General features: G+C 54.9%; 6 protein-coding genes across 6 annotated transcripts; 4 read left to right on the top strand and 2 right to left on the bottom strand.

Annotated features, from left to right (window-relative positions):
• Positions 1 to 506: 506 nt before the first annotated feature.
• NAG2 (N-acetyl-glucosamine-6-phosphate deacetylase) lies at positions 507 to 1,898 on the top strand (the record flags this gene model as incomplete). The annotated part of the gene is made up of 2 exons (XM_049250428.1): positions 507 to 884; positions 963 to 1,898. 2 exons carry the CDS (start codon positions 507 to 509, stop codon positions 1,896 to 1,898), a joined length of 1,314 nt encoding a protein of 437 aa, XP_049110788.1.
• Positions 1,899 to 4,061: 2,163 nt separating this feature from the next.
• On the bottom strand, positions 4,062 to 5,898 carry LOZ57_001338 (uncharacterized protein; the record flags this gene model as incomplete). The annotated part of the gene is made up of 2 exons (XM_049250429.1): positions 4,062 to 5,443; positions 5,646 to 5,898. The coding sequence occupies 2 exons, from the start codon at positions 5,896 to 5,898 to the stop codon at positions 4,062 to 4,064; spliced, it is 1,635 nt and encodes a 544-aa protein (XP_049110789.1).
• An 849-nt stretch (positions 5,899 to 6,747) lies between these two features.
• Positions 6,748 to 8,309, top strand: LOZ57_001339 (uncharacterized protein; the record flags this gene model as incomplete). The annotated part of the gene is made up of 2 exons (XM_049250430.1): positions 6,748 to 7,232; positions 7,292 to 8,309. The coding sequence occupies 2 exons, from the start codon at positions 6,748 to 6,750 to the stop codon at positions 8,307 to 8,309; spliced, it is 1,503 nt and encodes a 500-aa protein (XP_049110790.1).
• Positions 8,310 to 8,987: 678 nt separating this feature from the next.
• Positions 8,988 to 10,068, bottom strand: NAG1_1 (Glucosamine-6-phosphate isomerase (Glucosamine-6-phosphate deaminase) (GNPDA) (GlcN6P deaminase); the record flags this gene model as incomplete). The annotated part of the gene is made up of 3 exons (XM_049250431.1): positions 8,988 to 9,374; positions 9,446 to 9,991; positions 10,066 to 10,068. The coding sequence occupies 3 exons, from the start codon at positions 10,066 to 10,068 to the stop codon at positions 8,988 to 8,990; spliced, it is 936 nt and encodes a 311-aa protein (XP_049110791.1).
• A 4,418-nt stretch (positions 10,069 to 14,486) lies between these two features.
• On the top strand, positions 14,487 to 17,363 carry LOZ57_001341 (uncharacterized protein; the record flags this gene model as incomplete). The annotated part of the gene is made up of 2 exons (XM_049250432.1): positions 14,487 to 14,583; positions 14,767 to 17,363. 2 exons carry the CDS (start codon positions 14,487 to 14,489, stop codon positions 17,361 to 17,363), a joined length of 2,694 nt encoding a protein of 897 aa, XP_049110792.1.
• A 6,152-nt stretch (positions 17,364 to 23,515) lies between these two features.
• On the top strand, positions 23,516 to 25,582 carry LOZ57_001342 (uncharacterized protein; the record flags this gene model as incomplete). Its single annotated transcript, XM_049250433.1, has 2 exons — positions 23,516 to 23,628; positions 23,740 to 25,582. 2 exons carry the CDS (start codon positions 23,516 to 23,518, stop codon positions 25,580 to 25,582), a joined length of 1,956 nt encoding a protein of 651 aa, XP_049110793.1.
• Positions 25,583 to 25,992: the final 410 nt, after the last annotated feature.

A 25,992-nucleotide genomic window follows, 5' to 3' on the forward strand; every position in this document is an offset into this window, starting at 1 on the left:
CCCAAAAATATATCTGACAGCCTGCAGACTGGTGGGGCGCCCGTCTGAGCTCCGGATTCGTGCGCGACAGCTGCGGCTGTTGCTTGGTTGCTGGTCGTTCAGTTAGTTAACCAACTACCTTGCTGCTGGCTGGCTGGTGGTTGAGGCTCGCTGTGCGGCATCGCGGTCCCGTACTGTCCCGTACCGTACTGCATGCCGCCCCCGTATGCGCGTATTTACACGCCGCCCAGCCCTGCATACCGTACCATACCGCCGTCGCCGTCGCACCCGTACCCGCCATACGAAACGAAACGGAACGAAACGAAACCACCAGTGACATCGCCGCCGCCTGCGATCGATCGCTGCGTCGCCCGCATTTCATCATCACCACCGCCCACCCGCCCGCCCGCCCTGCGCTCTCATGGCCCGTCGTCGCGCCCTCTGCCGTCTCCTCGCGGGTCGAACAGGCTCCTCGCTCGATGCGTGCTTCGTCCTGCGCTAGGACCCGTCCGCGCCCTGCCCCCACCATGCCCGCCGCCGTCCTCCCCCGCGAGACCCCTCGCATCACCAAGTTCACCAACTGCCGCCTCCCCATCGCTGGCAAGCTCGTCGAGCAGGACCTCTGGATCGACTCGGTGTCGGGCACGATCCTCCAGGACCAGCGCGCCTTCTACGACGACCGCGTCTGCCCCGACCAGGTCCTCGATCTGGGCGGCCGCATCCTGGCGCCCGGCTTCATCGAGGTGCAAATCAATGGCGCCGCGGGCTTCGACTTCTCCGTGCCACAGCCCACGAAGGAAGACTATGACGCGGGCTTGAGGGATGTCAATCGCGCCCTCGTGCAGATGGGCATCACCTCGTACCTGCCCACCGTCACAAGTCAGAGGAAAGAGGTCTATGCGAAGGTGAGCCTGCAACAACACCTATCACGCTGCGAGTCCTCCTAGCTTTTCAAAGCGGTGCATGCTCATCGTGCCTCCCAGGTGCTTCCGTCTCTCGCTCCCTCCGGCCTCCTGCGCTGCGCTGAAGACGGCGCGGAATCGCTTGGCGCCCACATCGAAGGCCCATTCCTCAGCCCGGGCAAGAATGGGATCCACAGCCCCGACGTGCTGATCTCCGCCGACCACGGCTTCCAGGACCTGATCAACTGCTATGGCGCGGCGAACATCTGCGCCGACGAGACCTCCCCGAACCCGCTGCCCGTCAAGCTGATCACGGCCGCGCCGGAAGTGGGCGTGATGCTGTCGCTCATCCCGCAGCTCAGGGCGCAAGGCATCGTGTTCTCCATCGGCCACTCGGATGCGAGCTACGAGCAGGCGCTCGCGGCCGTGGACGCCGGCGCCAACATGATCACGCACCTCTTCAACGCCATGCGGCCCTTCTACCACCGCAACCCGGGCATCTTCGGCCTGCTGGGCCAGGGCGAGACGCCGCACCGGCCGTTCTACGGGCTCATCGCCGACGGCTTCCACCTGCACCCGACCACCATCCAGATCGCGTACCACGCGCACCCGCACGGCGCCATCCTCGTCACCGACGCCATGAAGCTCTGCGGCATGCCCGACGGCGTGTACGACTGGACCAACGGCGACCGCATCGTCAAGCGCGGCGCGCGCCTGACGCTGGCCGGCTCCGACCGCCTGGCCGGCAGCTCCGCCACGCTGATCGAGTGCGTGAATAATTTCCGCCGCTGGGCCGGCGCCCGAACCGTCGATGCCCTGGCCGCCGTCACCGAGACGCCCGCGAGGATGCTGGGCGTGTTGGGCCGTAAGGGCACCCTGGCCCATGGCGCCGATGCGGATCTGGTCGTGCTGGGTGAGACGGCGGCGGCCGAGGACGCCGCGGGGCTGGGCACGTTGACCGTCGACCAGGTGTGGAAATTCGGGGTGCGCGTTTTCGATCGCGAGATGGAGGAATAATAGATGAACCCGACAGGTACCTAGATAGGATAGAACCGGGTGCGTTGAATAGAATGACGAATTGGTGATAGATGACTCGTTTCACAAAACGACTGGGATGTAGATTGTTGCCTTTCCTATACCCTTAATGTATTACATATATATATATCATTATTTATTGTGCATATAGCATGGTATAGATCTATTATACCTTTTATATCTCTCGGATCTAATTCTTTGAACCTTCAAGCATGGTCACGCACTGCCAACTCTATTTTGACCTGGTTTAGGGTGCCGTTATAGTATAACTATGAAGTACTTCACTCAATTTTGCCCGTTATTGGCCCACATCCACGGGCCATATCGATAAATTAAGAGCAGGCATCTACTACAATCGAGGCAATCCAATAATATTCTGCTTTCGGCTTTTCCTTGGACAAAATGACAAGTCACCCCGCACTCCTGCTAGCGAGGAGAAGCATGCCTGATTCATCTGACGTTCACTCGGCCGGCAATTTGGAGCATTATTAGTTGCCTAACTTATAGTTCAATATGCCAAAACACCCGGCCCCGGAAGATGGTCAGATCTGACATGGGGAGCGAGTCATTAAACAAATGTTGTTCTAGAACCCTACGCAGGCGGTTCTAGAACTACGAAATATTGGGTGCATAGTGTGTATCAGCGGGAGGACCGTTGGCTAGTCGAATAGGGCCCGTCGGGCTTTGATTGCTTTCAGTTCCACTAGGCGAGGCTTCCAGCTGCTCTGCCTTCGAAGGGCTTTTTGCAAGGTACAAGAGCTGACATTGAGCGTTTCACACGAAAGAAGAGCTGCAGTCTTGTCTGGCTTCTTGAGATGTAAGTAAACCGTAGTTACTGTCTTGGCTGGCAGGGGGGGCGGAAGGGGGCCCAGAAGAAAGGCTGTAAATAAAATAATATAATCAACTAAACTACTCCAACCGTGCGCCTCAAACGGAATCCTGAAAACTAGTTTAACTATCTTATTTCTCGCTCCATGGAACGCAAAATTTGATCCGTTTCAAAAAAGACCTGGCGAGTCTGCCGCGAGTTGCGCGGAGACGGGGGCCTCCGAATATCTTGCCCATCCCCCTCCCCTGGATTTGTTTCTCGTTCCGAAGCCGATGATTGCGAACAGAACGGTGAGATCGAAAAGGCATAGCTGGGCCGACGTGCTCGACTTGGCTGTGTCAAATTTGAAGTTTTGCTGGAGAGGGAGAGATTGTGGCGGAAGGCAAGGAAGATGGAGTCTTTTTATTTACCGCCGAAAAATATCCGAGAGAAAAGAAGGTGGCAGTATCATCAGGGCAGCTTGGAAAATGGCCCTTACACATTGAAGAATGATTACAAAGGTATCTCTACTTAGGGTGACGTCTTTACTGTGGACGTAATGTAAAGTATAATCTGAAGCTTTCAGATGTGACTGGATTCCTTGATTGATGGCGAGCAGGTTTTGTCTACCCATCATGACTCCTGAACTGCATTTTGTTCCCTTCTGGGAGCAACGACCTTCTATTGAGAACGAAATATTTGCTATGACGTTCTCCGTATTCTATGAGATATCCACCGGCCAGATACCATATCACAACACGACAATGGCCGAATGTGAGGAGCTGTATCTGGCAGGTCACTTTCCTAATATCAGCTGGGTACTCCTAGGACTAATGATCTGGAAGTGCTGGAACATACGGCATGCATTCATCTGAGCCTCTCAGGCAGCCTTGACCGTTGTTTCAAAAGGAGTGCTTTCAACGCTCCTTTCGCCTGGGCTGCACAGGGAGCTCCGCCGGTCCCCGAGCAGTTATACCTAGCTCACACTTTTGATAACCCAGCGCCTTATGAGCAATGGCGTAGAGACATTACTCATCTACCTGTTTAATTCATAGCATAAGTCATTCATTGTATTTCTGTCTTTTAGGTATCAGATCTGGCGCTTCGTGAAAGGCTGACGTCAAAAGGGACTATTTACAGACGGAAAACGAGCCACGCGCAGGCACTCGGCTCAAGACTCGAGAAGGCATAACGTTAAGGTATCAGAACACATCCAAACCCAAGCACCCTTTGCTACTGCAGCTGCAAAACAATTGAATAATTCCGCCCATGTACACGCTTGTACGCATCTGGAGTCTTCTCTTTTTTTCCCTTCTTCTTTCGTTCTGTTGCCCCGTCTACAGTCTGGCGGCGAACCCTGTCCACCCAGCCTCACCTGCGATCAACTCCGCAGCCCGCTCCCCGACCGCCAGCACGGTCAACATGGGGTTGATCGTGGTCATCTCCGGAAACACGCCGGCGTCCGCAATCCGCACGTTCTTGAGTCCGCGGATCTTCAACTGCGGGTCGACAACCGCCATGGGGTCGCGTGCCACGTCGCCCATCTTCGTGGTGCCTGCCGGATGATACACGGTGTGTGCAACACGGCGGCCGTACTCGCTAAGCTCCTCGTCAGTGTTGACCTTTGGTCCTGGTGCGACTTCACGCTTGATCCATTGCTTGAAGGGACTTTGCTCCGCGATCTTGCGGGCGACTTTGAGGCCGTGCACGATGGTCGCCGCGTCGTAGCCCTCTGGGTCGGTGAAGTAGCGGAAATCCAAGGCCGGTTTGACGTTGGGATCTGAGGATGTGAGGTAGAGGCGGCCGCGGGAGCGAGGGCGGGGGATGTTGGGTGTCATGCAGAAGGCGTTAATGGGTGTGTCGTATCCAAGACGGCTGGTATTGAGACAGAAGGGAATCTGGTAGCAATGCATCATCACATCTGCAGCATTTCCGTCGGAGCCAGCGGCGTTAGAGGCCTCTCGGCGCAGGAAGATGCCTGCGTCTGAGTCCATGGTGGTCTGGTTTGGCGGGACGGGCTGGTTGAGTTCCCAGATGATGATGGATTCGGGGTGGTCTAGCAGATTCTCTCCAACGCCGGGGAGGTCCTTAACAACAGGGATGGACAAGGAAGAAAGCTGCTCGCGGGGGCCGAGGCCGGAAAGGAGAAGAAGGCGGGGAGTATCAACGGCGCCAGCGCAGAGAATCGTCTCTTTCTTGGGGTTGAGCGTCAGCTTCTGGCCAGATTGCAAAGTGACGTTCACTCCAGTCACAGTGTCTCCAGAGACGTTGACTCGAGAGACCCATGCGTTGGTCAACACAGTCAGGTTCGGCTTATACTCTTCTCCGCGCAGCATGGGGTGAATATATGCTACACTAGCACTGCTGCGGCGGCCATCATCGGGATTGTATGACACGGAGAAGAAACCAACGCCTTCGGTCAATTTTCCCGCGGAACGAATCTCCTTGTTGAAATCGGGGATAACGGGAATATCGAGGGCACTTGAGCATGCGTTTACCCAGTCCTTGCAGAGCTGGTTTCGATGTCGCTCATGGACTGGCTGGACGGTGTTGCGTAGGTTGTCCAGGACGCGGGTGAAGGTATCAAACGACCAGCCCTGGCAGCCCTGGGCCTCCCAGCGTTTGCAGTCATACTCGAATGGGCGGAACGAGATCAAGGTATTATGGCTTGAGCAACCACCGAGCACCTTGGCACGAGAGTGTCGGATATGGCTGTTACCTACAGAGAAGAAACTGATGTGAGTCCTTACTTTCATTCCGATTTCTGCTGCGTTGGGTACTCGATTTCACAGGCTAGGCTGATTGGGATTCCAGGAAATGATAGTTTATACTTAACCTTCCAATCAAGTCTTGTCGCATTTGGGGAGAGTAGGGTAGGGCAATGGATTAGCAGTCTTGATGGACGGCAGGGGAAAACGTACCCATTGGTTGCTCAGTGGTCGGATAATCATAGTCCAGCTCACCTCCCAGCAGGCTGAGCCAGTCCTTGAGCAGCAGAACGCGATCATCCATGAAGTCGCTTGGGCCGGCTTCAATCAGCAGGATCTTCATGCGGGGCAGATACTCTGCCAGCCGGCTAGCAATGACACAGCCGGCAGTTCCACCACCGACGATAACATAGTCAAAACTGTTCGCATCGTTGGCAGCGAGCTGCGCAGTTGTTTTTGCCGCCATGGTGATCTCAAGAAGTCTTTCGAGGTGTTGAACGAAAGGGGAAAGTTGTCAAGTGCGGCCTTGTTGGAGGTCTCGGCACACCAAGCGAAAGAATGAGTGAGTCTTGGGGATATTCGGGCAGAGTGCTTGATAAAAGAAAGAATGCGGTGGCCGGGCAACAGGCCAAACCGGGTGAATTTTGATATTCTTCTTTTTTCTTTGTTCCTGGCGGGAAACGGCAGGAACCAGGCCTCAGCCGGGAATCTTCGTTTTATATCCGCGAACAGCTCAGGCCATTTCCCTCCGCAGCGGCAACGAAAACTTCCTCCCTACCGCGCCGGCCAATCGTCACAGCTGCTTGCGGTGGCCAAATGGAGCCGCCCCAAGCCACCGAGCCCCCAAGGATGCGCGCTAGGCCGTAAGCAGTTAAGAATCCCCAGTTTTCAGCCGGCGCCCAACAAGCGGTGCGCGCTTCGTCTTCCGAGCAAACTCCGTGATTGGCTGCTCCGCACAGGCCAGTTGCACCGGCTGTTTGACGTCGGCGCGGTCGCGGTACTGCGTACGCCGCGCTCGTCCAGGCCACGAGGTCGCCTGCTACGCTCCGTCGCTGTTCGCCGCAAGATGGCCGCGCGGACGCCAGCGAGGCGTAGTCGGTGAGCGCGCCCGGCTTCCCACGAATCAGGGCGTCGGGAATGCGCTAGGCCAAGCACGCCCCACAGCGCCCCCACCCGCCCCGCTGATTATGTCATAGCACGTGAGATAGACTTTTCGCCAAGCGGAAGCGAACAAACTCCCGAGGAAGCGCGCGATATGGCGGCCAGTTGCGCAACAAAGAGCCAAAAGACCGCAGTGCTCGCCAGCAAGACCAAGATGCGTGAAGCATTCCCCGCCGTCCACAGCCCCTACTATGAGGGCGCAGTCCAGGAGACGTCCTCGCGCGTGTCATTTGACACGATAGACCCGTCGAATGGCTCGGTTCTCGCGTCCATCGAGGTTGCCTCCAGCCACGATTTGGAAGCAGCCGTAGAATCCGCTCGCAGAGCGTTTCCCGTCTGGTCAAAGACCCCTCCGTCTGCTCGTGCCAAGGTGCTTCTGAAAGCTGCCGAAATATTACGGCGACGCAACGATGAGATTGCCCGCATGGAAACTCTCGACACTGGCAAGCCATTTTCGGAGACCAGTACTGTGGACGTTGTCACCGGAGCAGATGTGCTAGAATACTATGCAGGGTTGATTAGCGGAGGTGGTTTGAACGGTGAGACAATACCGCTCAGACAGGATGCATGGGTATACACGAAGAAAGAGCCCCTGGGTGTCTGTGTTGGCATTGGAGCATGGAATTATCCCATTCAAATGTGAGTTGTTGGCCTTGGTGTTGAGTCTGGTACGCAGCTGAGTTCGACAAACCCTGTAGTGCACTTTGGAAATCGGCCCCTTGTCTGGCGGCAGGAAACACCATGGTTTATAAACCTAGCGAATTCACACCGCTTCATGGGATTGTCCTCGCGCAAATATACACGGAAGCCGGCTTACCGCCAGGCGTGTTCAATGTCGTCCATGGTGCTGGCGATGTGGGTGCAGCTCTGGTGAACCACCCCGCCATTGCCAAGGTATCGTTTACAGGCCAGGTTGCGACTGGGCAAAAGGTTGCCAGAGCTGCAGGTGGAGGAATGAAATATGCCACTATGGAACTAGGTGGGAAGAGTCCCTTAATCATTCTTCCCGACGCGAATTTAGAAGACGCCGTCGACGGTGCCATGCTTGCCAATTTCTTTAGTACAGGGCAAGTTTGTACCAATGGAACCAGGGTCTTCGTACCAGCGGCCCTGAAAACAGACTTCGAAACACTGCTTCTTAAGAAGATGGAGTACATTCGTCCCGGTCCAACAATGGATCCTAACATCAATTTTGGCCCGCTGTCTTCAAGTGCGCATCATAGGAAAGTGCTTCAATATATTCAGCATGGCATTGAGCAGGACAACGCCACTTTACTCTGTGGAGGCCTCAACCCGCCAGCTAATCTTGACCCGTCGCTCCAAAAGGGCTTCTGGGTCTCTCCCACCGTCTTTACCAACTGCACTGATTCTATGAAGATTGTGAAGGAAGAAATCTTCGGCCCCGTCATGTCTATTCTCTCCTACGATACCGTTGACGAAGTGGTCGCCCGTGCAAATAGCACTGTGCTGGGACTGGCTGCAGGGGTATTCACACGAGACATCAACCTGGCGCATTCGATCATCGACCGATTGGATGCTGGGATTACGTGGATCAATTCCTGGGGAGAGTCTCCGGCTGAGATGCCTGTGGGCGGGTGGAAGATGAGCGGCATGGGCGTTGAGAATGGTCGGAGAGGGATTGAGGCATGGGTAAGAAATAAGAGCACGCTGGTCGATATGAGTGGAAAGGTGGCTACAGTATTTACGAAGTTATGATTATGCATCATGATCTGGAACAAAAGTCTTGCTGTTTCACTTTTTAAATAACTTATGTTAGGCCTAAGGGCAGAATAACAGTGTGCTATATTTATCATGAGATCTGTTTTCGCCTAGGAGATTTTGGAATCAGGATCAGGGGGTTCGAAATTGTCTTTCAAAGAACTCAACGTATACACGCCCGCCGGGGTGTAAAAGCAGAAACTTGTTCCTGATAAGTGTCCAATATTAATCAGTCAAGCAAACCCTAAGTCAAACAGCACAAATAATGCAAACAACATTACCGAGTACCGTTAGTTGAAATGTCTCCTCAGATGCGAATAAAATGATACATCTATCCTTACCCATGCATTTTATCTATCAATTTGGTGATCTTAATGCTACAGAAGACCACATTAACCAATCAAAATCACCTAGAGAGCTATATACACCATACTAGGATTAGACCAACGAGGGTTAGAAACCAACAATTAGGTTTCTTAGGAGCAACTTGTAGAGTACAGAGTACCCTACCTAACATTCAAACACAGGGACCTAATGGTATTAGTACTTGAAACTGTCTGAATTCTTGTGTCTTGTGGCTTGTTATTAGGGTGTTTTAGGGGCTGACAGTATTTTAAAAAGCAGAAAACTTGGATGTGCACAATCAAACCAAGATACTAATCGCACCCGGAATTGTTACCACTTCTGACCATCCTCACAACCTTTCTGTTTTTCCTTTTCCTTTTTGTTCCCCACTGATACCCCATTCTTATTTTTCGGTCTGGAGGTCATTCTGGATGCCATTCGGTCAAAAAAAACTTCGCTACTCAGCAACATCCCATTAAGGCCTGCAACTGCAGAATCTGCCATTCGAGATGACATGCTATCAGGCGTGAGTTCGTCCGGGTCCTGGGGGATAGGACGACAAAACCCGGTGTCGATTTTTAGGTCCAGGTTAGGGCGGCCGGGGGTACTGAAACCAGAGCTAGGCGTGATGGGTCTGTAGTATGGTTTGCTGCGGTGAACAAGGGGGGGACCTTGAGTGCGCGCATCGGTACCAGATTTCTCAATTGTTTCAAAATACTACAAGAAAAAGCACGTTTAGAGTGCAAAGTGGCTTGTGGAAGATGTGTCAGGAGTAGGGATTCTCTTACTTTTACGGTCTTGACTCTGAGTTCCAAAGTTGCGTCCTCATCCACAACAATCAAAGGATGTTGGTGAAGTTGCAGAGCAGACATTGTCCACATATGATTGACAGGCCCCTCTAAGCTCTTCTGTAACGCCTTTGCCTTGTGGACTCCAGTCACAACGATGACAACCTCATGGGCATCCATGATGGTTTTGATACCCACAGTTAGAGCTGTGGGTGGAACCTTGGCGATGTCGTTATCGAAAAACCGTGAGTTGGCGAGAAGAGTGTCATAGGCTAAAGATTTTACCCGAGTTCGGGAGTTCAAGCTGGATCCAGGTTCGTTGAAGGCAATGTGGCCGTCTGGCCCAACCCCGCCTAAGAACAAATCGATACCCCCAACGGCAGCAATCTTCTCTTCGTATTTAGCACACTCCTCAGCGAGATCAGCTGCATTTCCATTTGGAATGTTGATATTGCATGGCTGGATATCAACGTGTGAAAAGAAATGCTTATACATAAAGCTGTGGTAGCTCTGTGGATGATCTCGAGGGAGACCAACGTACTCGTCCTACACAAAGCCATATTTAGTTCCTTTTAACGCCTTGATGCTTGTTCAAAAGGCAGGAATATGGGGAAGCTTACCATGTTGAACGTGACGACATACTTGAAGGAAATGTCTCCAGCTTTGTATCGCTGGACGAGGATCTTATAGATTATCTCTGGGCTGCTACCGGTTGGGAGCCCTAATACGAACGGCTTATTCGCCGATGGTGCAAACGCCTTGATCCGGCCTATGCGGCAGTAAATATCAAAATACTGAAGCCGAAAAACGTGTATTCATCCTCGAGCTGCCTCATCGAAAGTATGGAGTAGGATGGAAGCACAGGGACTATGTCAATTGGAACAGAGAGTCAACCTACTGACGATATAGTCGGCGATATACTCAGACACCGTCTGAGGGTCCTTTCTGATGATGACTCTCCTTCATGCCACAGTCGTTTTATTAGCAGTGGGGCGACAGCTGATAACGGTGATGGGGCACTTACATTTTCTTAGGCAGGACGATGTTTTCAGCTTAAAATAAGAATAATACAAACCAGGCTCACGGAGAGCTAGCGATACTGCCTAGTATAGCACTGAAGAAGCACCGAATTGGCCAGGGAAGACGAAACTCAAGTAGGGCGTAGGGCACTGAAGAATGAGGAAGAAGGAATAGGAGTGACCACACTGGACGCTTTGCTGGTTATGCTGGTCTGTTGAACTCAACTCCCAAAGTTTCCAGGCCTCGACTCTCATACAAAGAGTGTTCGCACGGCCTCCGGAAGCACTGGGACAGACACTTGGCGTTTCCTTTCAGCTGGCTCGGACAGCCGTCCCATGGGTCACGTCATCGGTGTGCTGCTCATAGAGCTTCCCAGATTCTTGCGTGCGATTGGAGGGAACAAGGTTTGCGGTTACATGCTGGAGGGCCGGCGAGGGTACATCATGGCATCCTGCGCATTAAAACCGCTGAAGCGTTCAGTTGTCGTTGATAATAATAATGGCCGGGCGTATGCTTGAGGTATAGGCCACCAGGTAGCACTCGCCTCCCTCGACGCGCCCGGCCCTATCGGAAGGTGGCGGCGCACCAGGGCGCGATGGCCGGGTGCCAGATTCCAGATTCCACGGACACAGGATATTTCTCTCGGTCGGCGCAAACAGATCCATAGAGCAACGACCGATTCACCACATGACTCCCCTTCCTTGCTGTCGGACAGTGCTATCCCGGGCAAAAGGACCCTGATTGACAGGCTGATTTCAGCTCACATTGCCTGTTGATGTGGCAAACGTACGCCCTTTCCAACACCTGGAGAACCAGTGGTTTGCTGGTGAATCCCTCCGTTTCTTCCGTCGCGAAGCGACTGTTGCTGTCGATGGTTTCTTTTTGGCGGCGTGATGTTGCTTGAAGCCGTTCGAAATGACAATACCGCCCGTACCGCCGTAATTTACGTCGGGTATTGATACACAGAAGTGATGTAACGCCGTGTATCGCGTACGATACTGAAACGCTCACAGGATGGAGGGTGATATACGGAGCATTAAGGGCCATCGGAGGGTAACACCCCTATTCTCCCCAGGTGTACTCCGTATGCAACGTGGCATCTTATATCTGGTTGTTTGGAGAAGGATGATGGGTGAAATCCTTGGGCGTTTCCAACCGCATTGAAATGGGTCGGTTTGGTTGCAACGTCCGGCTCTCGGTGCAGCATGCCATGCAACGTCTTCTTATCGGATGAGACGGCGGCATCAGTAGAAATGGGAGTTGGGGGAAAGCTAGGCCAAGACCAAATCAAATATATTTACATATGTATGCATGTACCTCCGAGCATCTCTAGAGCTCAAGAGTCTCCCCGAAAGGGTCGCCTCTTGGACTCGGACTAGAAGGCTAGTCAGTAGGCTCAAAGGATGTCACAAAGCGAAGAAAATCCGGTGGCTTCGTGAAGATGCAAAACGGCCGTTCACCCGACTTCGAACTCTCCATGAGTGCTTGGCCTTGCCTACCAATCTCAACCTCTACCTCTACGATGAAAATCTTTCTCGCAATTTCAGTACAAAGGAAACGGGGTTATTCTTTGGATGTTGAGGTGTATTCTGAGTGTTTCTTTCGCAGTTGTTGGATGAATACCTCAAAGGATCTGCTAGAATGGCTAAGTTAGTCCTATCTCCGCCAGATCCACTCGGAGTGATGGTGCGACGAGCAGCCAGTGCCTGAGAAAGGCTGGTATAGGAAACCGTTGCACCCCAGAGATGCTACATGATTGCTGGGGTTGTTAGCCAACAGATTGTACCGTAACAAAAGAATCATACTCAACGGGATGTCTAGGCTTTCCGATCGACAAACGGCACGCAAGTCTCTGCAACCGTTTGCTTGAACTAGAATGATGTGTACAGTTAGGCCAAAGGAGTCTGAGCGCTGGTGGAAACGGCAGTGATATCCACATAGCCTACGGCAAAAATCCTTAGCTAGCAAGGTATCGCACGAGCTGTCAAGTCGGCGGTGACGTGGTATCAAGAGGTCATTTATTTTGGGAGCGGCAGTAGAGCTCCATTTCCCATCTGATTAATCTTCCTGGAGGTCTCTTGGTCGAAACCATGCATTAGTTGATATACCACAGGAAATTCCAGGGGACAGAAAAGTAAAACTTTACTAAGTGAGAAGTGAAGAACTGCCTGTACGGACAAGCGCAAGACTCACTGGCTCACTGATAGTGAAATGAAACGGAGCTTCAGAATCCTAGGTAAAAAGTATCAATCCCAAATCACTGATTGGAAATAAACCAAGGGCTGGGCGTGTCAGATGATTGAATATCAACCATTTGGCATGTTTCCGGCCGTACTCTTGAATTTATACCACTTGTCTATCCCAGGGACTGAGAGTAGCACTATCACACACATATACAACGGTATACCAGCGAAGTTTCCCCCCAAAAAATCCAAGATATCATAACGATGGAGAATGGAAAGATAAATCATCCAATTCAAGATGTCAAATTATGCTACCTTCTCTCGAGAAGGTAGTAAAGGGCAGCCCGAGTCGTTTACCGCCAATATTCGACACACATGGTGATGGGAACTGAAAGGGAGGACCTGTGATAGGGCTGTCGCGGTAAGAACCCCGTCACGATCCATGGAAATGGCCCCATGTCTTTTGTGCTGACAACAGTTTGTGATAGAGTATGCTTTCATACGAGAACGACATTCGGTGGGACTACGGCAGAGTTGATGAGTCGCGTCCCCGATATTGCATTAAGGTATCATGCTGGTCTGCCTACGTCACACCTATAATGCGGCAGCTGTACCATAACAGCTGCAGAGATAATACACAAAAATGATGGTGGTGGCCAGGTGGTCTTCATACATAGTCCCGTCAAAAAATCGATGATTTTTTAACTAGGAAAACAGGCTGAAGAGATTGGCTGATAGACGTTCTGTCCACGTTGAAAATCCAGAGACATAGAGGCACCGAAACTGAAGCACCGCAGCCTCGTATAGTAAGGCAGCTAGCATCTTGCAACGAGGCACCGGCACTCTCGAACGGCTGCGAGGCAGCTGGTAGTCGCGTCTTCAAACCCGTCGAAACCGTGGACGCGCACGTGTGTTATGTCAGCTGCCGAGATAGCGCTCCTTCGAAGCTCGTCCGCCAATCGCACCGCCGAACCGCTGCCGGGCCGCACGGCGCTAACTAGCGGTGAAGCAACGACAGCAACGAACCTCCTGCTAAAAAGCGCAGAATTAGTCGCAGCGGAGAACTGGCGAAAACTCGCGGCTGCACGGCTGCATGGAGCATACACACGGCGCCAGACCCCTTCTTGCATACTGGCCAGCGCTTGATTGCCCTGGATAGCTTCTGGAAAAATCTGCTTGCAGCTGGCCGTGCCACCCCACGCGACCTATACGGCGTACAAGCAGACGCGATCCTTCACCCTGTGCCGCCGTGCTTATTGTTAAACCTCGCGCTCTGCACAGCCGACAGTGGCAGATTAAGCTCCATCTTGTCGTGCGCGTATCTTCGGCTCTCTTGGAAATAGCTATCCTGCGTACGCAAAGCAGCCTCAACCGCATCACTGCTCCGTTTGCTGGCAGCTCTGGCTTGGACTGCGCTAGGCTCAACGGGGCGATTCCCGTGGCCAGGCGTGTCTTCTTGCCGCTGCTGAATAGGAACCGCCATTATTCTGTGGGGAAAAGGGCGCTGCAGCTCCCGCTGCCAACATGGGGGCCAAAGAAAAAGAACTCCCGGCCGAATGGGAGGGCAACATTGACAGGTAACGCTCGCCAGACGTCCAGTGCCCGTACAGTGTTTTTCCCATCGAAAACTTCTTGTGGCTTTGCGAAACCATTTTTGGTTAAGCTGGGATGCATACCCAGAGCCCAAATTTCCACTTTTATGACATTTGAGCTTTATACATAAACGCATTATAGCACATACCAGTTCATTTCCCTTGCATAAAAAGAGTTTCAGGCTAATGAACGATTGATATGTGGCTAATGATTCTGATAATAGGCAGATGGGGCCGCTCTTCGTCATGGGATTTGACGGAACCAGAGTCGACCCCCAGATCCGGTCACTGATTGAAGACTACCATCTCGGGTCGATCATTTTGACCGCCAAGAACCTGAAATGTATAGTCAACCCATGTTCATTGTTTCATTCTGCTCTTGTTCTATTTCCTTGTTATGTATCTACCCCCTTCTACATGTTTTAGCTCCTTGTCCTATATCACTGGAAAAGACCAGGGCTCTTGCCTATTGACAGACTATACGCATTAATCTTCTACTGGACACAGATAACTGACGATCTTGTAGCTGCCGAAGAGACCACTAAACTAATACTGGAATTGCAAACCATTGCAAAAGATGCTGGTCACTCTGCTCCCCTCTTGATCGGCCTGGATCAGGAAAATGGCGGCGTCAATAGCCTTTTCGATGAAACACATATTCGCCAGTTCCCAAGCGCGATGGGCATCGCCGCCACAGGGTCCAAGTCCCTAGCAAGGGAAGTTGCAAAAGCAACAGCGCAAGAGCTGAGTGCTGTCGGGGTCAACTGGATTCTTGGCCCCGTCTTAGATGTCCTCAATAACGCAAAGACTCAGCCATTAGGCTCCCGCAGCATTGGAGACGAAGCCCAAGAAGTCTCAGCGTACGGATCCGAGTTCATCAAAGGGTATCATGAAGCAGGGTTAGCGACGTGCGGAAAGCACTTCCCATCTTACGGAAATCTAGAGGTGCTTGCGAATCAAACTGACGTGCCAGTTATCACGGATTCATTGGAGCAGCTCAGTGCGAGTGCTCTAGTTCCATTCCGGAATGCCATTGAGCAAGGGTTGGACTCTATGATGGTTGGTGGTTGTGCGATGTCGTCAGCAGGTGTGAACATCATGCATGCCTGTCTATCTGAAAAGGTGGTCGACGACTTACTGCGGAAAGACTTGAAATTTGACGGGGTCGTTGTCTCTGATTGCTTAGAGATGGAAGCGCTGAGCTACAATATTGGAGTGGGAGGCGGGACTGTGATGGCGGTGAAAGCTGGCTGCGATCTAATACTTCTTTGCCGGTCGTACCCAGTGCAACTGGAGGCAATCGATGGCTTAAAATTAGGGGTTCAAAACGGCATCATTAGTGAGGAACGCATACGTCAGTCCCTGCAGAGAGTCCTTGATATGAAGCACCAGTGCACGTCGTGGGAAAAGGCGTTGAACCCTCCGGGCATCAGCCTGCTCTCCAAAATGCAGCCATCGCATATTAGCCTATCAACCAAGGCATACAACAACTCTATCACCGTTGTAAGGGACAGAAGCGGCATTTTACCACTCACGAATACCATTGAGCCAGACGAGGAGCTGCTCCTTCTCACACCCTTGGTGAAGCCACTTGCCGCTTCTGCTGTATCCCATGAAAATAGCGAACCTACGGTTCTTTCCACAGACCCGGTCGCTTGGGAGCGAAATGCGTCCTTGCTGAGCGGGGAGAAGGTTTTTCGCGAATTCGGGCGCTCCCTGGCGCGACAAAAACGAGGGCGGGTTCTTCATACATCGTATACGACGAACGGCGTGCGGCCAATCCATGAAAGCCTCATCAAGCGAGCTGGCGGAGTCATCATCGTCACTGCGGACTCTAACCGGAACCTTTATCAGTATGGCTTCACAAAACATGTGTCGATGATTTTCAACGCGCAGTTTACCGCCAACGGCGAAACCAGACCCATGCCGCTAGTTGTGGTAGCCGTCAGCTCACCGTACGATTTTGCCTCGGATCAATCCATCGGGACGTATGTCTGCACGTACGATTTCACGGAAGCGGCACTGCAAGCGTTGGTCAAAGTCTTGTTTGGCGATTTGAAGCCCACAGGCACGCTTCCGGGTACCTTGAGTCACAGTCAGAAGCCCGATCAGTCCCGGCCGCACTGGCTTGTAGAGGGCTGGAATGAAGAGCGGGACGCAAAGCCGCTGGATGAGCTTCTATGCAGCGTTCGGGACGAAAGCCCACGGCCGGAACTTGCGAACGTTACATCCAATACGTTCCTATTACAAAGCTCGGATGTTGAAGAAGCCCATTTTGTAGTCAGAAACAGCAGTACGCACGCGCTGTACGGGTTCTGCTCGACCTACTTCTTCAAATCCACGGGGACGGCAGTAATTGGGGCAATTCTAGTCGACCCTGCTAAACGGAGGCTGTCGATTGGAAACTCGCTCCACAACCGAGCGGTTCGATCTCTCATGCAGCGGCAAGGCGCGAAAAGGTTTCAGTTGGGCTCGCGTTTGCCGGGGGTTTACCTGGGAATACCGACGGGAAACGCGGTGGAGAGGAAATGGCTGCGGCGATGGTTTGCCTCGCTCGGGTGGAATACGTCTCTGTCCCGGCCGGTGTGCACGATGATCATCCGTAATCTGGAAAAGTGGACTCCGCCGGAGGGCCTGACGGAAAGCCTGCGGATCGCAGAGGTCAACTACGAGTTGGTCCACGGACGCGACTATGCGGACTCGACGCTGGACCACGTCAAGACCAATTCACGACAAGGGGTGTTGGACATCTACAGGATGGCGCTAAGTGGGCCGACGACGTGCGGGATCATTCGCGCCAAACGGGACGAGGACGGCGCGATTCTGGGAAGCGTGGTGGTGTACAATGGCGAGTCGACGCTGGCGGATTTCGTTCCTGCAGTCAAGGAGACACGGGTGGTGGCTGGGGGCATTTCGTCGGTAGTGATCTCCCCCTTCGCGGGTGAATACTCGACTTTAGTGCAGGGCCTGATCCTGCTGGGAATTAAGCAAATACGGAGCCAAGGAGCCAGTGCGGCAGTTTTAGATTGTGTAAGTGGTTGGATTCCATCTTTTTTGTCTCTTCTTTCCCCTCCCTCCCTCCCTTGCCCTTCTCTACCCTGGGGTGGACCGTGGAGGCTGTGATTGGGCGCTCGGCCGGAAAACACACTGGCCCCACGGGTCCAGGGCCGGGTAAATCTGGGGAACATGCGCTTTTTTGCTGGCAAATTCATAAATCTTGGATTATTATTAAAATCTTTGGTTGCTTTATTGGAGGGGGCCGCCCGCTAACGGCAATTTTTTGGGGCGGGCAGATGGACGTCGAGGACGGCAATTTCAACAATCTCTCGGCGATGGGATTCTCGGTGCTCCACACTTTCGACGAGGTGACTTGCGCTGCAGCGACGTGGAACCTGCTGGCTTCGTCGTGAGATCTCCCCGTCTGGTTTTTTTCCGAGGGCGGACGGGCCCAAAACCACACGTGCTGATGGCGGGACGTTTTACGTCTACGAAGCGTGGAAAAAGATAAAAAAAAAAAAGAGAACTGGGGGCGCACGGAAGCGGTGTAAGGGTGGAATGATCGCAGGCTATTGGGGAAGCGGGGCTGGGGGAGTTACTAAGTATGCAGTTTGGTGATGTTTTTTTCTTCTTTTCTTTGAGGTGAATGACTTGCATATCCACCCTTCCCGTACATGCCGGTTGCACAAACCCTATAAAGATGGGCTTGGATCGCATTGGATTTCGGGATTCGGGACATTTTCAGGCGGTCTTTGTTCGGGCCAAGGTGGCTGAGACGAGTCAGCCTTGGGAGATGGGGGAAGGGGGGCCGGGGGGTAAAAAAGCACAGGGCGGGCGGCGGATTCCGAGAAAAGATTCGTTGAGAGCAAGCGAAAGAGAGAAAGGCGGATTTGTGAACGGGCTGCGTCGGGAAAGAAGAGTAATAATAATAAGGAAAAACAACACAAAATTATATCGCCTTTCCAGATCTCTCTCTCTCTCTCTCTCGTGTTTTTGAAGGCTCATCTGGGGCGATACGAATCGAATCGCCGAAGCCGAGATAGTTTAGACCACCACCCCTGCCCTGGGGGCTGGGCTGGGCTGGCATGGAAGTGATGCGATGCGATGCGTCTGCGTCTGCGTGTCTCTCGAGGATTTGTGTGTGTTGTGCTGGCATCGAGTGACTACTGGTGGGATTCGATGCACGGGGGGGGGGGGAGAGGATTCTGGTACATACACAAGCTACAAGCTACTGGGGGATCAGCCTTCGACGACGGTCGACTAACCGGGTGTGGGAAAAGAATACGGGAGGAGACCCCCAAAAAAAAATAAAAAAGAAGAAGAACAAGAAGGAAGAGGAGGATCATGGGAAACGCGGGGTACCTGGGGATGGGGATGGGGATGTCTTGCAGATGAGACCGGAGGGCGAAAAGTTATGAATCAATAGAGTTACGTTGGGGGCCCCTGCACGGAGCGGGAGGTTTTCCCAAGACGTTTGTTTGTTGTTGTGTTGTTTCGCAGAGACTTTCAGGCAGAGAGATGTGGTGCTGTGATGGATGACGATCCGGGTCAGGCACGTCGGTGGGCGGGGCGGCAAAAGACAGATAGATAGCTGGGGGGGGGGGGGGGTGACGATCTCGAGGGTGCGGGCACGGCAGGTTCGTGATCGAGATAGATTGGTCCAGCATCAGCAATAATAATCCTTTGACGCGAGGCATCGTGGGTTGACTGACTAGTTGGTGTTCTAGAAGATCGGAGTCGAAGATCGCGGCTTCACGTGGCCGAGAGTGTGGGGAGAGCTGGGGACAGGCCTTGGCTGACCAACCAACTAACCAACACGGCCGACTTGCTCGTTAGCCGTTTTGTGATGATTTTGGCTTTTTCTCTCTTTTAATTAAACGATGCTTTTTGATGCTTTTCTTTTGCTTCTAGAAGCACGACTGCGAGCTAACTAGCGTGGCGCCCAACCCGCTCGCGATGCACACCTGCCGCTCTGGAGAACAGCTGGCAACTCTACTTCCGTACTACTGCTCCGACTACGACTACTCGCTCTCGCATACACACTAAAAAAGGGCGTGCAGCAGCGGCCGGGATACATCCTTGCCGGCGCGCACAGGACGGGGGCAGGGAAGCATGATCATAATCATAATAATATTTGGGGGGTGGAAGAGAGATGAGCCGAGGAAGCAGCAGCAAGCCCAAAAAAAAAAAAAAACTCTAAGCCGAAAAAGGGAAAAGCAAAAAAGAAGAAATAAGAACACGAAGGAGAAATTGAATTTTGGATTTTGTTCGAAGCCGTTTGGCCTGTCTGCCCGCCCAACCCCCCAGCCCTACCGCTGCATAATCAGCAGCAAAAAAAAAAAAAAGAAAAGACGAGAGCGAGAGAATTCATCCGCGCGCCCACTACTACTAATGCAGGCCACACAACACGGGGGGGAGAGGAGCGTGATCATGCGGACTCTGCGGGGAGGGGAAGCGCGTCGTGCTTCATCGGTTGTGTGAAAGATAATGATAACAATACAAGTATTTTAATAACTACGGCCAAACGGCGAGGGCTGATTATTTAGTCTTATTATTACCATCATTCCCAAAATACGGGACGCCCCCTTCGCTCGCTCGGCCCAGGATGCCCCCTCCAGCCCGCTCGCTGACTTTGTATAGCTCGAATGACGATGATTACGACAGCCAGTCGGGATGGCGAGCGCGCGCGCGGATGCCGCCGGATACCGGAGGCGGCGCCGTGATTGGCCGGGAGTGTCGCGGGCGGGGCGTACGACGCGGCCGGACGAGAAGGGAAGGCATAGCGCCGTCATTATTCTTATTATGCTTGTCTGTCGGCTGGCCGGATTTGCGGGGAAAGCAGTTAACTAGTGAGCTAACGGTTTGGCCTGTTTGCGGCTGGCATGTGACGGGCACGCGTCCTTCACCCGGTGCGCGGGCCGACCACCGGCGAGAAGCATTGGTTGCTTCAGCAGGCCGCAGTGAAGCCGTCGGGCCACGCACACCCACGACACGACACGACAGCACAGCGACACGACGACACGACACGACACGACACGACGACAGCTCAAGACTGTGTGTGAGCTCGTTTATTTTTTCGGCGCGGTTCGTTCTGGAAGGAGTCTAAACGTCGCGCTAGAAGGTTCGCCGCGGATCACCATTGATTAACTAATTACTCCGTACTCCGTACTAGGTCCTCTTTCCAGACGCCGCCGTCTCTCTCTCGCGCAGCCTCGCTCGCTCTCCCCCTCCCGCTAACAAACTCTGCTCGCCCGCCAGTTGTCCAAAAAAAAAAAAAAAAGAGACGGCGGCTGCAGTGGCCGACGCGTGTTTTGAGCACATTTTTACTTTTTTGCTAGTCGACACGGAATTTCAAAGCCATCTATCTCATCTCAGCCAATCCCTAGTTTAATTGGACTCATTTACTCATTTGTTTTTTGGTAATAATATTGCTTTTACTTTTTCGCATTTCAACGGTCGCAGAAACTCGCGAGAAGTCAAAACCCGCCTGGCCGGGAGGGTTCCCCCTTTCTACTTCTCGTGGCCCAACAACAAACCCGCGCCAGAACCGGCCCCCAAACACGCCAATCGATTAATTGCGGAGGTCTGCTCCACTGCTCCTCGTCTGGCCAGCTGCACGACGACGACGACGGCCAGGGAAAGGGCCCTGACGCTTCGCGGGGCAAGGACCGGGGCTGTTATTATAAAAATCCGGGAAGCGAATATTATTATTATCGTCAGAGAGTGTAGCCAAGGAAATTAAAACAACCAAAAAAAAAAAAAAAAAGGCACGACAACTCACAAAAAAAGAAGAAACGGGGCGTTGCGATTACTAACGGCGCTGCGTTCTAGAAGGGAGGAGGGGATCCCCTCTCTCTCTCTCTCTCTCTGCCTGATCAGCCAACCCGTGCTGATCGCTGGGTGGCGGGCTAGCAGGGAGTCGGCCTGGGAACCGCAGCCCACCGGGGACCAGGGGAAGCAGCCAACCAGGCCGCCTGGGCCGCATCGCTCTGGCTAAACGATGTCGGAGTTTGGAACAGCATGGAAGGGCAGAGCAGTCAACTAACTAACTACTGACTAGTCAGGTGCGAAAAGAAAAAGCGAACCCGCTGAGTTCTAGCGTGGCTGCACGCGCGCAGATCACCGCCCCTCGCGCCAAAGTCTGTTTTGGAAAGTCTGTTTTTTTCTGGGCTGGCGATACGAGCAGAGCAGAGAGCGAGAGAGGTCGAAACTCTGTGCTGTTTCTGGCAGGTGGTCGGTTTGGGTTGGCTGTGGCTTTTGGCTTTTGTTTCATTATTTTGATTATTATTATTATTATTATTATTATTCTCGCCTTCTTGCAAAAATCAGAGACCGCAGAACGCCCCGTCGAACGTGTCAAAGGAGAAGACCACAGCAGCCGAGCTCCCAATCTTCTTCTTCTGGCGTCAAAATCCCAGGACGGTGTCTCCGGGGAAGCGCAGAGGCAAAAAACGGGGCCAGGGGGGGGGAGACCGGACAGGTTCGTACCTAGGCAGGAGATATCTTGTGACCTGAATCAGGACGATAGCATTTTTGCGGGGACTTTTTGGAATCCACAGCCGTGCATATTATTATTCTTGTCTGCGTGGGCTGGGCGGGTTCTGGCTGGCGGTTTGTGGCCAAAAAAGCATCTTCCTTGACCACCCCCCTGGACCTGAAATCCGGGGCAAACTTGCCTCTCCAGCGAGCCTCTCTTGCCGCCCAACGAACTGTTCCGGGGGGAGGCTGTTTTGTTTGTATTATTATTTCGAGTCTTGGGGTGGGGTAGTTGGTTAAGTTAGCTAGGAAGGATTCAAGCACCCTGCCCCATCTCGGCTCGCGGGTGCTTTTGATGAGATCGAAGAGTACAGAGAGAGAGCCTCTCCGGGGCCGCCCGAGAGCGGATTCAGCTTCCCCCCCGCGCCAGTGGCAAAAAAAAGAAAAAGGCAAATCCTGCGGTTGCGATGCAAGTGCTTTTTCTTCTATCATATCGAGGAAGCCGCCCAAAAAACGCTTGACGCGCAAATCCTGACTCAGGACAAGGAAGACGGAAAACATAAAACAAAAAAAAGTGATTGATATGATTTGGCTATCTATCCAGTGATCCCGGTCGGTGCCTGGCTGGATGATGATGATGATGATGATTTTGGGGATGTTGTTGTCGGGGCTGACGAGGAATCGGGGCGGTGGCCCAGCAGGCGGCGCGCGTGGGGGAGAGGGGGGTGGGTGGCCGCCAGGGTGGGGGAGGAGAGATTGTCCGGTTTTTTGGGGGAGAGAGGATGAAGAGACTGATGTCATATGGCGGTGGGTTATTCTGACACGGCGGATCTCGTATCTCGCTATCTACTATCATTATTCTCTATCGGCGGTGGTTCTTGATGGGGCTGCATACAGCCGGCACAACGCGTGGGCGGCAGGCCAGGCCAGGCCAGGTCGTTATTGGGCCGGGTAGCGAGCGCGATGAGGATGATGGTGAATGGCCGATAGACAGCGCGGTGCGTGCGTGACCTGCAGGCAGCGAGTCAGGCCAGGGTGTCAGGGCCAGCGCGCGCATGGCGGGCCGGGAAGAAGCAGCAGCAGCAGCAGCAGCAGCAGCAGCAGCGTCAGGACTCAGCGTGCGTGTCGGCGCGTGCAGGCAGGGAGAGAGTTTGGCGTGGGCCGGGGGCTGGGTTCTGCAGGCCGGGCGGCGCGTGAGAGGCCGACAGAGATTGCGGGCGGCCGGGGGGGGGGGATAGTTAGGGGGCGCGGCGGGCAGGGGCGGAGCGTGGGTTCCTGGTCGCGGTGCAGCGAAGGTTTGCTGGGCTGCAGGCGCGGTGGAGCCGGGGCGGCCAGGATCGGCGGGGAGAAAGAGTAGAGTAGAGAGTAGAGAGTAGAAGGGTAGAGGAGAGGAGAGGAGAGGAGAGGAGAAAGTCGAGTGTTGGGCGTGGCGAGGGCGGGCGGTAGGGTTGAGCGTGTTAGGGTCGAGGGTGAGGCGGAGAGAGAAGACGAGGGCGGGCGTAGGCGTAGGCGTAGGCGTGGGCGTGGGTGTTAGGCGTGGGCAGCTAAGCAGCTCACTAGCTAGCTAGCCCGGTGCTGGCGGCCAGCCCCCCCGCCCGCGCGAGTCGCGGTGAGGGCCGTGGCGCGCCCGCGGTTATATTGCGCCCGTCGCCCGCCGCCGCGGCCGCGCTGCCATTCTATCTTCTTCTATCTTCTCTCCTTCCACACTCTTCCTGCTTCCTGCTTCCTCTTCCTCGCCTACCACCTCCCCCCCCCCCCATGGCCCCCGCCCGCTGACCGCCATGGACTACGACGCCCTCGCCATGTCGTACCTCAGCCCGCTGCCGCTGGCCGCGCCCGCCGCCGACTACCTGGCCGCCATGCCGCCGCTCGACGCCGCCCCGCCCGCCTACGACCACCCGGACGCCTTCGCCAGGTATGCATCCGCTCTCTTCTTCTTCTTTCTTTCCGCCTAACCCCTCGACCCTAACACGCTCAACCCTACCATCCCCAATATTCTACCCAAGATCCCCACTGACTGCCCCAGCGACGACCTCAGCTTCGCGCCGCCCGCGCTCGCCCACCCGCTGCGCCGCTTCTCCTACGACGAGCCCTTCCCCGACCTGCTCAGCCCGTTTGACGGCCCGCCCGACCAACACGCCCAGCACCAGCACTCGCAGCACTCCCAGCACTCGCAGCACCCGGCCCAGCCCCAGGCCCCCCAGCACCACCACCACCACCACCCGCCGCCGCCGCCGCCCGACGCCTCCGTCGACCACAACCACAAGCTGCTCAGCTTCTCGCTGCCCGCCTACAACTTCACCCTGCTGGACTACTCGTTCCGCCGCACCTCGCTGTCGCTGGCCGCCCAGCTGCACGGCATGTTCTTCCTGGCCGAGTCGCCCTGGACCGCCGCCTCGCCCACCGCCGCCGCCGCGGCTGCTGCGGCTGCGGCGGCGGCCGCGGCCTCTGCTGGGACCGACGCCAGCGGGCTGCCGCCGCCGCCCGTGGCCGAGCTGACGTGCTACCGCCGCAACCTGTTCCAGATCACCGGCTCGGTCACGCTGCCGCGCACGCTGCGCTACCTGATGACCGACCAGGGCGACCGCATCCCCATCCTCGCCCACGAGCTGACCGTGTCGGCCACCGAGTCCGTCGAGGGCAACCCCGTCAAGATCATCTCCGTGCCGTGGAAGACGCCCGCCAGCGCCAGCGCCGCCGGCGGAGCGGCCGGCGGAGCGGGGGGCAGCCCGCCCGAAGACAAGGCCGAAAAGGAGCCGCCGGCCATCCCGCTCGACACCATGGCCGGGCAGGACGTCGACGCCGACTACGCGACCTTTGCCATCGCCTGGAAGCGCCTGCAGTTCCGCATCGCCACGGCCAACAACGGGCGCCGCAAGGAGCTGCAGCAGCACTTCGTCGTGCGCCTCAAGATCGTGGCCACGCTGTCGACGGGCGCCAAGATCGCCATCGCCGAGGCGCAGTCGGGCCCCGTCATCGTGCGCGGCCGCAGCCCACGCAACTTCCAGTCGCGCAAGGACCTGCCGCTCAGCGGGAGCGCCGCCGCCTCGCGCAAGAACGCCCAGGCCGCCGCCCTGCACCGCGCCGCCCAGCCCGCCGCCGCCGCCGCCGCCTCCAAGCGCAGCAAGTCGCCGCCCGAACCCTCGCCCGCCCCCGTGCCGCTGCAGCTGGACGCCGCCTCCGACGCGCTGGCCTCGCCCGCCAACACCCCGCCGCAGCCGCCGGCCGCCGGGGCCGCCGACTGGTCGTCCGCCGACGCCCCCGCCCCGCGCCCGCCGAAGCGCCGCCGCACCAGCTCGCACGCCCACGCCCACGCCCACCACGCCCATGGCCTCGGGCGCCCGCTGCCTCTCGCGCTGGCCACTGCCGCCGACGACGTGCCCAGCCCGGCCACGCCCACCACGCCCGTCCACGCCGCCAGCCTACTCCACGCCTCTTCTTCTTCTTCTTCTTCCTCCGCGCCGCCACCACCACCACCACATCTCTCCCACCACGCCTTCGATCCCGCCCCGCTCCTCCACAAGCTCGCGCCGCCCACCGTGTCCATGTCCTCCGCCGCGCTCGCCCACGCGCCCGCGCCCGTGCTCGCGTCGCACGCCTACTCCGCCGCCGCCAACCTCCCCCTCCTCGCGCAGTCGCTGCACCACCACCTGCCGCCGGGCCTCGTCTCGCCGCACATCCTCAACCCGGCCGACACCTCCGCCGCCGACCTGCTGTACGAGTACTTCCCGCTGGGCCTGGACGACTGGCAGCCGCCCGTCGACGCCGTCTACCGCCCGCACGTCGTGCACCACATGAACCTGCACGACGACCCCAAGGCCCTGGCCGCCCGCAACCGCAGCAAGCGCTACTTCGCCGGCGACGCATGACCGATCGACCTCTATCTTTTTTTTTTTTTTTTTTTTTCTCTTGGGGAGTCTTGTGTGTCTCTCGTCGGATTGGGAAAGACCGGCATTACTTTATTTTCTCTTTATTTTTTTTTTCTTATTCGTTTCTTATCCTTGCATAAGCAACATTGGTGGACGGGGTGTTTTATCTTTCTCTTTTCTTCTCCATTCTGTTTCGTTTTTTCTCTTTTTTCTCTCTTGCATGGGATGATGTGAATGGCTTTTTGTTTCTGTCTCTCTTGTCTTCGTTTTCCTTTTTTTTTTCTGGTCCCCGGTCCTTCTACTCCGTCCGCACCTTCATACTGTTTCCTTCCCATTTTGCCTTTTCTTTTACATTTTGTCTTCTTTCTCGTCTATTTAGGTTGTTCCTCTTAATTTTGCTCTATTATCTC

The sequence above is a fragment of the Ophidiomyces ophidiicola genome, assembly GCF_022830035.1.
Source record: "Ophidiomyces ophidiicola strain CBS 122913 chromosome Unknown scaffold_3, whole genome shotgun sequence".
Lineage (NCBI taxonomy): Eukaryota > Fungi > Ascomycota > Eurotiomycetes > Onygenales > Onygenaceae > Ophidiomyces > Ophidiomyces ophidiicola.